The following is a 12374-nucleotide window of genomic DNA, read 5'->3' on the forward strand; positions in this document are numbered from 1 at the left end:
AACAATTATCTTACTGAACACTTCCTGAAATGTATCACGATAGCATTGAGGCTGTCTTTCATTCACAGTTTAAAACTTCTGACATTTACCAGGAGTGGGGTTCGAACCCACGAGGACATTTGTCCATTGGATCTTAAGTCCAACGCCTTAACCACTCGGCCATCCTGGTGAGTACACACAGCTCATTTGCTTAAATGACCCAGAGATAAGAGTAGTAGAACTAGAAACTGATTAACAAAGGGTCTTATGGCCACAGCTAGAGGCCCCCAAGGTGCCAGGGGTCACTTTGTAATGTTAACACTTCTTTTTAGGAATATCAATGACAACAACGGGACACACAAGTACTGTACTTTCTCTAAACTTGTTGTTAGAAAAGGCTGCTGTGTTAAAAGGTGGCCTTTTCCCAACCTGTGTACATCAGCCTGAGAGATAACAATAGTCTGTGAGCACAGTGAGGTTTTTCCTGCGTAAACGTATGACACCACATTGCAAAGTCATCCTGCCAGTAAATTCCCCATGAAAAAACACACCACACTGAGGAGGAGGTGCAATCATTACAGCCCTGAAACTCATTTCAACACAGAGCAGTCGTTCTGCAAACGCCCACTGGTGTTTTTTCATGTACAGTATGAGGAGTGATGTCAACTTCTCAGCCTGCAATTTTCACAGGTAGAAACTGGGCCTTCCCCTCAGTAGGCGATGGACTGCTTTACACAGGAGAATAAAGGTCTTTTACATTTTACTATCATTACTCTGAAAGGACAAAGAGATAGGCCGGCTGTGCAAACAGAAAGTCCTCTGACATGATTCGTTTCCCATTCTCTGTTGTTGTCACTCTGCCAGAGTGAATAGACATAGATGTATTGGCAGATAAATGTACTGTTTGTCATTCCCTATTGTACGAAGCAAACCTGCTCTGGGAGCAGATTTGATTAACTTTGGTAGTGCGCCATCGATAAGTATCATATGTGAACCTGTCAGGACGAAACATGACTCCAGATGACACTGTTTCACCTCTGAAAAGTTGCCACAATGCAAGAGGTTAAAAGAGTTTGGCATGAAACAACAAGTCTTGAGAAATATGAAGCTCCGGCCAATAGCTGGTGATAACTTTGAACAGAGGAGGATGACTTGGAGTTGCACAATCCACTCGCATCTATCTTGCTTCCCCTGTTAACCACAACTGGAGGTGGTGGTGTTTCTTAAGACTCGTTAGGCAACAGGGGTAATAAAAAATACATCTAAGAGTTCCTGTCTTCAAATAAGGTACATTCACACTGAAAATTAGTATACACACCAATGTTTTACAAAAGCCACTCTTGGTTTATTTATATTACTTAAATATGTTTGATAACATTGCAACATTTAAAGCTGAAAAATATAGACAAAAGCTGACAGCTGCATGTGCTGAGTTGAAGCCGAGTTGTCTTTACATTTATCAAGCATCAGGAAGTGTAACCCCCATCTCTCCATCATCTTTGCATTTAGACGTGTGGTTTTAATTGAGGGGCAGAAACTCATAATGGAGTGTTAAAATTGAAACCACTGCTACTCATAACTTACATTACTGATACATTTCAGCTAAATAGAAACAAAAATTCAAGTCTGTCTGATATATTATATTGCCTTTACAGTCAGCAGTCAGTGGATGATGTTGAAGTATAACAGACATATCTGAAGAGTTAATTTGAAAAAACAGTTAACTCACTTTTGAAAAACTAAAAAAAAATGTTTCAAAAAAATCATTTTCCAAGTACTAGCTTTTGGTATCATCAATCAACTGAGGTTGGGTGGCTTTGACTAAGTCAAAATGACTTTACTAACTGGAGGTATCTTGAAAATGTAACTTCATTAGGAATCTATATAAAAAAGAAACATGTTTTTTGAAAATGTATAAAAACGGCGTTATCTGTTTTTGCAAATGAACTCTTCATCTGTATTTTGACATGTTTTCCAATTTGACCTCAACACTTTGGGCCATCCTAGTGCCTTTGCAGTCACATTGCTGCAAAACTGGTGCACATTCAAGATCAAAAATTCCCTTTATCAGCTGCAATATCTGTAGTCAGAGGGTTTTTCCTCTAAAACATATTTTTGTATTGGTTACAAATATTGATCTGGCTCATACACGCTGAAAACAGAAACATTAAAGGCATGTTTGCACAGCAAAGCGATTTGCATCTAATCTTGATATCCTTACGTCATTGACATAAACAGAACATCATGCTGTCTCATCTGCAGCAGGGGAAGCAGCAGCAGAACAGTTTCTTGCATGGATTGCTTTTCTTGTACTTCACAGCCCTCGTGATCTGAGCTGAGGCCTTAGCAACATAGTCCTGAGTCGAGCTAACATTTGCCTCGATGTTGTCCAGCATGCAGCCCTGCTCCTCCACGAGCAGGGCCATCTGGGAAAAGAGCTCATGAATGTCCCTAATGCGGCCCTCCAGCTCCAGCAGCTCTTTGTGCCGGTTCTCGATCTCATTCAGGGCGGATCTGGCAGTCCTCCCCTCCAGGAGCAGATTATCCGAGAAGACGTTCCACTTTCCCGTCTCTATCATCTCTTCGATCTGCTCCCTGCTCACTTCCTTACCCATGATCTCCGCCTGCCTTTGGATGCGGGTCTTGCAGTTTTCCCTCTGGACCATCTCAGCCCCATTATACTCAGACATGGCGTTGTGGAAGGCGGCTGATAAAGAGATATACTGTGAACGCACCATGCGTACTACAGCTGATGTGGGCCCGTGCTGCTCCTCCAGCTCTTTGCTCAGCTGCTCCATCTTCTTGAGCCGGTTGTATATGGCCTCCCCCCTGGCCTTAATGTCCCGTCCAAGTGCGTTGGAGTCCCGTTTGATGCTGCTGATCCTCCTGACTGACGTGAGGAACCTGGTGTTCTGCTTCCCAAGACGCTTCACGTCCATTCTGAACAGCAGCATCTCCTTCCTCAGTGCCTGGGCCTCTTTGAAGGTTCTGTCCATCTCATCCTCGCCCTTAAATACAATGGCTTGTTGCTCCGGATCCTCCTCATTGTCCTCTGTGATGTGGTTCTGGCTCCCTTCAGGCCTGTTCTCCTCTACTGCAGGCTTTGAGGACAGCAGCTCCCCTAGTCGGTCCCTCATTTCACCTGAAAGAGGGAACAGGAAAATTTACTGACCTCTTTTAGGGACACGTTTTTTTCCCTCTCTGATAAGAGAAATAAGAGTGACCCCACGCTAAGAACTGTTATTGAAAAACAACGCTAGTCTGCAGCTTGTTAGCTAAGCTTAACTTAGCTCAGCTTAATTTAGTACAAAGACAGAAAAACGAGGGAGGTGGCAGCTAGCCTTGATAAACAAGTAATTCATATTTCCCCTTTGGACTCAAAAGAGACATATTACTTACTTACTTATCAGGAGTTTTTAGATTATTGTATATCGTTGCTTTTTGTTGTTCAATGTGTACACATAGACTGTAAATAAAAATGGATAGCCTCCTGGGCGCAGCCATTGTGCAGCCAGAGCCTGCGAAGCCACTGTAATAAGCTCCGCCCTACAGCGTAGCGTCACAAGACGCTGTGTGTCCTTTGAAGTTTCTCTCTACGGCGGCTGTGAATCAAAGGAAACAGGAAGTAAAACCCGTTTTTTAAACTCTAATAACTAACGAAAAAGAAACTTTTCAGGAAAAAGAGGACTTGAACACAAAACAGTCAAATACTAACTACATATAACCACAGCATACGGATGTGAGAAACATTCGTACCACGTGTATTTATTTTTTAAAGTTTGACTGCAGCCCCATTCAAATGAATGGGGGAGACGGATTTTTTGACCTATACTGCAGCCAGCCACCAGGGGGCAGTCACACTGCTGAAAGCTTCACCACCAGGGGAGGATCTGGCTCGCTTGTGTGTACATAACACCAAAAGTGAAACAGCAAGTCGTCTTTCACAGACTGTAAGGTGCAGTGACTCTAAGCTCTGAACAGTTCCCAGGCAACCAGTGGGGACTTCAGGAAGTTACTGGTCCTTCTCACGAAATGATAGTGACAAAATTTCCCTTTTTTATTCTCACGACCCTTCTTCTCTACTTGACCACCCTTTAAGGACCCCGACCCCTGGTTGGAAACATCCTTTTGTCTCTTAATAGCTTAACCTCAGGCAGCTGTTTCATTTGGTTTCAAACTCGAATTAATTTGTGTGCAGACCAACACTCAGTCCATACTTTATGTAGCTTGTGTTTTTCAAGAACATTTTGCTGAGAACACCAACTGCAGCCAATTCTGCGTACACTTAAAAGGCATGATGGTTGTTGGTGTGGAAAAGGTACTGTTATTTCTTGAAATAATCAGTACTGTCATGAGTTGATGTTTAACTTTCAATTTCAATTGACTTTGTGTCCCTTGTGTGTTTAGTGATCCATGTCTCTTGTTGTATTTTCTTGTGTTTCTTAGTCTTGTCTTGTGTTCTCTGTTTTATTTTGAAGTTCTGAATCCCTGTGTTTCCAGTGTAGTTTTACTCTCTACCCTTGTGTGTTTCCCTCCTTTATTGATCAACCTGATTAGTTTCACCTGTGTCCTGTGTTCACACCTGTGTTAATTACTCTGTGTATTTAGTTCCTCTGTTTCCCCTGCCCTGTGTTGGATCATTGTGTGTTCCTAGTGTTTCCTTAGCCCAGTGTTTTATTTTGAATTCACTTTCTTGGACAGTTTTAATAAGTTTGTTGTACCTTTTGTTCTTTTATTATTCAATCTTTATTTTTTTAACTAGGGTCCCCTCAGTTTTTCCCCATTGTGACAAGTACACCTCTCTCTCTTAATTTGACCTTTGAAAATTACACTAGCTCCTTATCATGCTTACAAGTAAAATGTTTAAGCATCTTAAACATCAGGCTAGAGACAGTCCACTTACAAACTCGTCATCCCCACTTGTTCCCCCTACAGCCCACTGTTTTTGTATTTCACACGCAGGTTACTTTATGAAGGCAGAGATGGTAACTCAGAAACTTACAGGTTACTTCCTCGACTGAGACGCACTTTTCTTCATTTCCAGGGCGTCGACTTCAGATTCAGTTCTGCTATTTTCTAGTGAGATAAACGATCATGCCCAGGTCGTTATTGCAAATGAGAATTGGTTCTCAATTAACTCAGATGGTTAAATAAAGGTTAAATAAAAATAAATAAATAAATAAATAAATAAAATGTAGGATTGTGTTTGATGTGCGTAATGTCTGAATACTCTATGCGTAAAGAGAAAACACTTCAACTTTAAAGCATCATTTTCTAAAGATAGAAAAAAGGAAAGGAAGAAGTTGACCACATCAAGGTGCTACAGACCTTCAGTCGGTGGTTTCCTGCAGACTTTAAGAATCACTTTATCGATCATTTCAGCCTCAATGTTTGAGCTACAAGATAAAACCGAGTCCTCTTACCTTACTGAGTCCTCCTCCGGGGTCTTAATCCGTGAAACTCGCTACAGAACAAGATGCGACAACAGACGCATTCATTTCCTCTTTTTGTCTCCGTTATATCACCACATTTCGACATGCACAGGGGTACTGAAGTACTTCACAGGATATCTCACAGTCTCAGTCTACATCACACTCACAGTGATGCAGCCTGCAGCAGGTACTAATGCGGAAGATCACGCCTTCTTTCCCCTCACATTACACACACACTTCAACGCTTCTGTGATCATCTTACACCATCATACTAACCTTTTGTACATTTACTGAATTATACCAAGCATATTGATCTTTAATCTCAGATCTAATAAAGGATTTAAAAACATTTTCAGGTCTTCCACTTCAAATACAAAATAAAACAACACACAAGTCACTTAGGTTCTTTCTATCCTCACACAAAGAAAAAAAATGCCAAGTTCAATATTGACTTTTAAAACAGTCATTGACAAAACAGTGTGATCACACACAAGGTCCACCGTGTAGACAGAAACCTGTGAGCCTTTGAATGCAATAGAGAATGCAGCCAATCGGATCCATCACTGAACAGATGCATGTTCCAATGCCTGGCCACACCTCTGGATCCCCCTGACTGTAAAACAATAATGTATTTGGTTACTACACAAAAAACGCAGTGATCATGCAAGAATAACAACTTCATAAAGTTATAATAACAAATATTTTAGGTGAAACTAAAGAGACTGATTAAGTGTTTCTACAGTCTTGTATTATATGCAAATGTAGCTTCATGGGCCACATTAAAGCTACTGTAAGGAGTTTTTAACTTGTTATGATCAAACTGAAATGAACCTTTGTGGCCTCAGATAAGTACAAAAAACCATGAGCTTAAAGATAGATTATTTCTTTATAGTGATTCTGCTATGCCACAGGGCCAGTGTCAATTAAGAGCACCAGGACTGAAACAGCAGTTGTTTACATTTTACCTGAAGACAGGTGTACAACAAGTGCTTCATTTGAAAGTTGAAAATAAAAAAGGATGTTTCATTTGCAAATACTACTTACATATGTACAAGAAAGGATTCACAGAAGATAAGATGCACCACTTTGCCCACAGGGGGCACCAAAACCACGACAATATTAGAGTTTCTCACAGTAGCTTTTAGACAGTAACTCACATTAAGAATACAATCCCATGTCACCACATCAATATCAACGTGCAACGATTTGTTTTTGTCTTAATTTTAGGTGTAATAAAGATGGATTATTAAAGCTTTTGCCCTTTATTTTACATTGCAGCTTTTCTAGACAGACCAGCACCTCTTCAAGGCTAATTGTAATAACATGGGAAGCAGCCACAGAACAGCTTCTTCAGCGGATTGTTTTTATCAGATTGAGTAGCTCTCTCAAGTTTTCCTGCAGCCTCCTGAACAAGCACGTCAGTGTTTTGAACATTTTTCTGGATGTTGTCAATGCCTGCCCCCTGATTCTCTACGAGCATGGCCACATCCAGAAACAGTTCCTGGATCCCCTGAACCCTCTTCTCCAGCTCCTGCAGCTCCTTGTGTCTGCTCTCGATCTGCAGGAAAGCAGAGCGAGCCGTTTTGCCTTCCACCTGAAGGCCGAACACATTCAGCTCCCCGTTCTCCATCATCTCATCCAGCTCCCTCTCGCTGACCTCCCTGCCCACGACCTCCATCTGCCTCTGGATCTGCCGTTTACAGGCCTCTTTGTGGTTCATCTCGGTGTCATTGTAGCTGAACATCACCTCCCGCAGAGCGTTGCTGAGACACTGGTACTGTGTATGAGCAATGCGAGCTGTGGGGTCAGAGGTGCCGCGCTGTTCCTCCAGTTCCCTTCTGAGGTCACTCATCATGTGCAGCTGCTTCAGTACATCTTCACCCCTGCGTTTAATATCTGCCCCTATATCATTGGAGTCCCTCTTTGTGGCGTTTGTGTATGAGGTCTGGTTTAATGTCTGGTAGTTCACATCTTTCAGCTCACTGATGTCATTCTGGATCTGCTGGATTTCAAGACGAATCAGATTTGCCTCTTGAAGAACACCATCCAGTTCCTGGTCTTGATGTGATGATGAGGATGATGCTGTTGCTCCATCTACACTACGCTCGGAGAAATTATCCAGCTCTATTGTGTTGAAACCCTCAGTGTCAGTCTGCAGCTGATGGAGGTGCAGCAGTCTGTCTCTCATGTCTGTAAGACAAATTACACACAAAGTTGATATGGGAAAATGTTTGAGTTTATTCATCAGGTAAGTATTTTTCATATTGTCTAGGAGTATGGATTCTTTTAAGTTAAATTTGAGGACTGACACGATGCAATCAATCCTCCAAAGGGTAAGTATAAAATGCTGTAAACACAACACTAACAGAGTATATCACACATTAAAGATTTCACCTCATACTAAAATAAAAGGTTGGTGACAATTGAAGCAGAACTGAAATATCCAGCGCTCAATGATCTGAAAGCAATCTCTAAAAAGCACAGTATACTACATTCCCCACAATGCACTTCACCTTTCAAAACATTTGCCAAATGCATCTTTAACCTGAACACTGTTATAATTGTTCCTTGTAGGCATATCCAGCATAATCAGAGCAGCATAACAATCCATCTGTCCAGCTGATGAATGCAAGTTGAATTTAGGTAACCTCTTTCAGCTCTGTTTTTGGTCTCCACCATCGCCCTATATTCTCAATAAAGGCATGAAAAGACCCAAAAACAATCAAAGTGGCAACTACTTTGAGATCAAAGAGAGACAGTCAGTTGCCTCAGGATATCTAAAGTAAAGACATATTTCTCAAGAAGGTGAGTCAGTTGACTCTGCTCTCTCTCTCTCTCTCTCTCTCTCTCTCTCTCTCTCTCCTCTCTCTCTCTCTCTCTCTCTCTCTCTCTCTCTCTCTCTCTCTCTCTCTCTCTCTCTCTCTCTCTCTCTCTGATGGAAAACAACTGTTGGTGGTGAGTAAAAAAAACCCAGAGAACAATTGGGAACAACCTTTCCTCCTACGAGGCTAATCTTCAGTTTCAGTAATGCAATGCTATATTGATTACAACTTCCCTGCCTTTCTTGACCACATTTTTCAAGCACCATAACAAGTCTTCAACCTCAATCCAGATTAGCTTAGACTCTAGGAAACATTACAAAGGCCTATTTATACGCTTACAAGTAAACTGTAAAATGCCTACATTGTATTAATGTTTGTACAATAAACAGAGGCTAATGCATCTACTGCAGTTAAATGTAAAACCTTTGTCATAGTTATGTGTAGTTTCTACTTGTTCAGTATCAGGTAATCTTAGATGAGTGCACATAACCTGCACAGACATCTAATCTCTACTCAGGACTTACCAAACACGTTTTCAGCTTGAAAAGTAGAGTATAAAAGTATTTCTGCATTCTTGTGATCTTTGGACCTTTGAGTAAGTGGAGGAACTTTAAATGAATGTAATTTAGGTGGAGTTCAATGAAAACTGACCGAACAAAAAGTATTTATGGACGAGTTTCACAGGGAAGCCTGGTTTGACACTTTTTACAAAGCTATACGTGTATTTTCATTATTTGAAATATGTCTAACTTCTACTCAAGAGTGTGTTTAGAGGCCTCAGTTTCAGAATGATTTCCCTGTTCAGTATTTCCAGTCAATAGCTGCTGCTCTTGGTAAGCTCAGTAAACATGGTATATGCTGAAACTCATAATAAGATAAAATACTATGACTTACTTGTAAGGTAGAGGATTTCCTATAAAAGGTTTGCAGTGTCTTCTTCTTGTGCAGTATAAGCTGATCATAGGAATGAGAGTTCAGTCATACAGGCAGTGTGCCGACTGTAAAGAGGGTTTTAAAAATGTGAACCATCATCCTTAGACATCTATCTAAGAGGAAAGGTTTTCAGAAACAAAACTTTCTGCATTCCTGCTGCGTCACATGGAGGCATGAAGTCACAGCGTGGTGAAACCAGGCCTCCAGAGGAAACTTCATAAAGATGACACTTTACATATCTGTATATATATATATATTTTAACCTTTATTTAACCAGGTGAGTTAATTGAGAACCAATTCTCATTTGCAATAACGACCTGGGCGAAAAGGCAACACAGGTGGCATGACAATAAATAAAAACAAAACAAAACACAGAGAGGACATACAGAGAGACCTAGAGACAGAACAATACAATACAAACATATGACAGCAGTGAACAACTTAAAAGCAATTTAAAAGCAAGTACAGTGATGTTGAGTTATGGGGTGTAATACATTTTTGAAAGTGGCGAGTGGAATGAGAGAGGTCAGCTTTAGGGATTGTTGCAGGTGATTCCAGTCATTTGCAGTGAAAAACTGGAAGGAGGTACGACCAAAGGAGGTCCGGGCTTTGGGTGTGATGAGTTTAATGAAGCTACTTGAGCGCAGGCTCCGGTTTGTGCTGTGAAGTTTGATTAGTGACTGTAGATATAACAGGGGTTTTACGACGAGGGATTTGTAAACGAATAGAAACCAGTGTGTTTGCCTGCAACCATATGCATATATGCATTTTTCTGTTTTCACAGAGCAGCTGATATTCAAGTGTGTTACATTTATGATTGAATCCTACGTTGTATTTGTGTCTTAAAACACATAAGCCAATGAAAGGATTTGAAAAGAGACTCTTATTAAGCTTTGACCTATCAAAAGAAAAAGAAATGTAGGATAACATCACAGATAGAAGTCAGCTGCTCCAACAGTGACTTCAAAAGTATGTAAAAAAAAAATAAAGAGGAAGTATTTCAGAAATGTTATCTTCAAAAGGGGAGGGACTTTTCAAATGTGATAACAAATCATAACTAACATCTTCAGGAGCCAAGTCTGCTCTGCCACGTTAACAGACAAAACCTTTAATGACCTAAATTCTGGCTCACTCTGTCCCAGTCATGAAGCAAAACCACCAACAGTCAGGTGGTTATCAGTCATGGGGTCAGAATAGAAGCCGAGGTATATTTGAGGCAGGAAAACGGGTGGTTCAGTTGATGTGTAGGAAGCTATGCAGTAATCATTTCCACGGCTTGCCATGGTTTGTGTGTGAAAAGTAATTTCCTCCAGCCTCCATGAGTTTGAGTCACACTTCTTTTATGTGACAAAGGGGGAAGTTGTACAAAGTGGATGTCTCACTGAGATGTAAATGCACAAGGAAACAACCAAGGGATGTCAAAAGTTCAGCGTAAAATGAACTCTTCTGTTAAAAACACCTGGTATAGCCCAACATGTTCCTCTGTTTACTGGGCTACAAATGTTCAATGTAGGGAAAAAACTTAACAAAAGGTACTGGAAATCAATTTCTCTATTAATAACACAAACCAAGATAAACTCCCAATCTTTTTTGCACTGTTTTCCTTTTGCTTTCATATTGTATAATTGTATTTTCCTGTAAAGCGCTTGGAGAACCCTTTAAAGCGCTTTTATAAATAAAATGTATTATTATTATAAAAAATACTGCCAGAACCAAAAACCTGAACTTCAAATAAACTCTCAGCTTGTCAACAGCTCTACCACTAGATGGGGATAAAATGCCAGATGGAGCCAACCTGATGGTTTAGGTGTTTGAATAACATGCTTGACTATATAAAGCATAAAAAAATGTTTGTCTATGAATAAAAAAAGTCTACCATGGTGGATCAAAAGCCACACAACGGACAGAAAACTATATATTTGAGAGTTAAGTTCTGATTCTGAAAATAAAGTTTTAGAGACAAAAGTCATATATTTATGCAAACGAAGGCATTCATCTGAAAGATAAAAAACAATGTTTTAAACAGTTTTAATTTTATGAAAAATAAGTCATAATTACAGAATATAGTTAATCAATATGTTAGCTCACAGTGCCGGCCTCCATCTGTCAGTGGATCACCAACTTCCTGACGGACAGGAGACAGCAGGTGAGGCTGGGGAGCATCAAATCCAGCACCCGGACCATCAGCACTGGCGCCCCACAGGGATGTGTTCTCTCCCCACTGCTCTTCTCCCTCTACACCAATGACTGCACCTCAGGGGACCCCTCGGTGAAACTCCTGAAGTTCGCAGACGACACCACCGTCATCGGTCTCATCCAGGACGGAGACGAGTCTGCTTACAGACAGGAGGTGGAACAGCTGGCTCTCTGGTGTAGTCAGAACCATCTGGAGCTGAACCCGCTCAAGACGGTAGAGATGACAGTGGACTTCAGGAGAAGCCCCCCCCCACCCCCCACAGTTTACTAAAGTCAAATTCCTTGTGTGTTCAAGCATACTTGGCGAATAAAGCTGATTCTGATTCTGATTCTGATTCTGATTAAATTATATATATGAGATATCTAAGGGGCAGCTAGCTGTCTGCACTATAATAAAGAAAGTGGAGCATCTTGTACAGTGGCCCTGAAGGTCAAATGCATATTTCATGACTGCATAAAACATTTCAATGAACACCAGCCCCCTATAAAAAAAATCATATCATTAAGTATTGTAGAATTTTGTGAAATATTTTGATGTTTTATGAAAATGTTTTGCATCTTGTGAAATGTTTCTGTGTTTCATGAAATATCTATGAAATGTTTTTGGCAGTTAGATATTTTTGCACACATGAATAGTTGGTGCAGCTGAGCTTCAGGGCACACTGTAATCTTGAGAAGTTGAACTCAGCTGAGGACAAACAGTGGTTACAGGTTCCCTTTTAGCTTGTTCCTCAGAATAAACTCAGCTTCTTGAAGAATCTATCCAGTTACTTGTGACAATATGGTGCTGCTGATGTAGTAAAAGACTAAATATTTACTCATTTATGAAATCTGTCAGACTTCAGTCTAACTTCAGAGGTTTGTACCACAGTCCTCATTTTAGAGCAGGTAGCTCGCTGTTCTTCTGATCTTCCCCTTCAAAATAACAAACAGGCTTACATTGCCTAAAATTATGACTATTCCCTCTATTCCCTCTAAACGTCAACTTTAATCTTGTAAATGTACAAATTTG

At 40.6% G+C, this 12374-nt stretch overlaps 2 protein-coding genes and 1 non-coding gene across 4 annotated transcripts; all 3 read right to left on the bottom strand.

Moving 5' to 3' along the window:
- Positions 1–86: 86 nt before the first annotated feature.
- Positions 87–169, bottom strand: trnal-uaa. The gene has a single exon. It is a non-coding gene; the product is annotated as a tRNA-Leu (tRNA).
- Positions 170–1832: 1663 nt separating this feature from the next.
- stx11a (syntaxin 11a) lies at positions 1833–5803 on the bottom strand. Of its 2 annotated transcripts, XM_034675172.1 has the most exons (3): positions 5403–5803; positions 4982–5055; positions 1833–3121 (listed from the first exon to the last, which is right to left on the bottom strand). In XM_034675172.1, the coding sequence occupies exon 3, from the start codon at positions 3114–3116 to the stop codon at positions 2232–2234; it is 885 nt and encodes a 294-aa protein (XP_034531063.1). In that variant the 5' UTR covers positions 3117–3121; positions 4982–5055; positions 5403–5803; the 3' UTR covers positions 1833–2231. The 2 variants fall into 2 exon arrangements, with proteins under 2 accessions (XP_034531063.1, XP_034531062.1); XM_034675171.1 differs by lacking the exon at positions 4982–5055 and having other exon boundaries at positions 5403–5801.
- Positions 5804–6720: 917 nt separating this feature from the next.
- LOC117806460 (syntaxin-11-like) lies at positions 6721–8090 on the bottom strand. Its single transcript, XM_034675405.1, has 2 exons — positions 8060–8090; positions 6721–7601 (listed from the first exon to the last, which is right to left on the bottom strand). The coding sequence occupies exons 1-2, from the start codon at positions 8088–8090 to the stop codon at positions 6721–6723; spliced, it is 912 nt and encodes a 303-aa protein (XP_034531296.1).
- Between the last annotated feature and the right edge of the window lie 4284 nt (positions 8091–12374).

The sequence above is a fragment of the Notolabrus celidotus genome, chromosome 22, assembly GCF_009762535.1.
Source record: "Notolabrus celidotus isolate fNotCel1 chromosome 22, fNotCel1.pri, whole genome shotgun sequence".
In the NCBI taxonomy this organism is placed as follows: domain Eukaryota; kingdom Metazoa; phylum Chordata; class Actinopteri; order Labriformes; family Labridae; genus Notolabrus; species Notolabrus celidotus.

Excerpts from the sequence above, each read along its gene's own strand:
- stx11a (XM_034675172.1), bottom strand. The coding sequence starts at position 3,116 with ATGAGGGACCGACTAGGGGAGCTGCTGTCCTCAAAGCCTGCAGTAGAG.
- LOC117806460 (XM_034675405.1), bottom strand. The coding sequence starts at position 8,090 with ATGGTGGAGACCAAAAACAGAGCTGAAAGAG. Across the intron at positions 7,602-8,059 it reads CAAAAACAGAGCTGAAAGAG|ACATGAGAGACAGACTGCTG; the intron begins GTTACCTAAATT and ends TTTGTCTTACAG.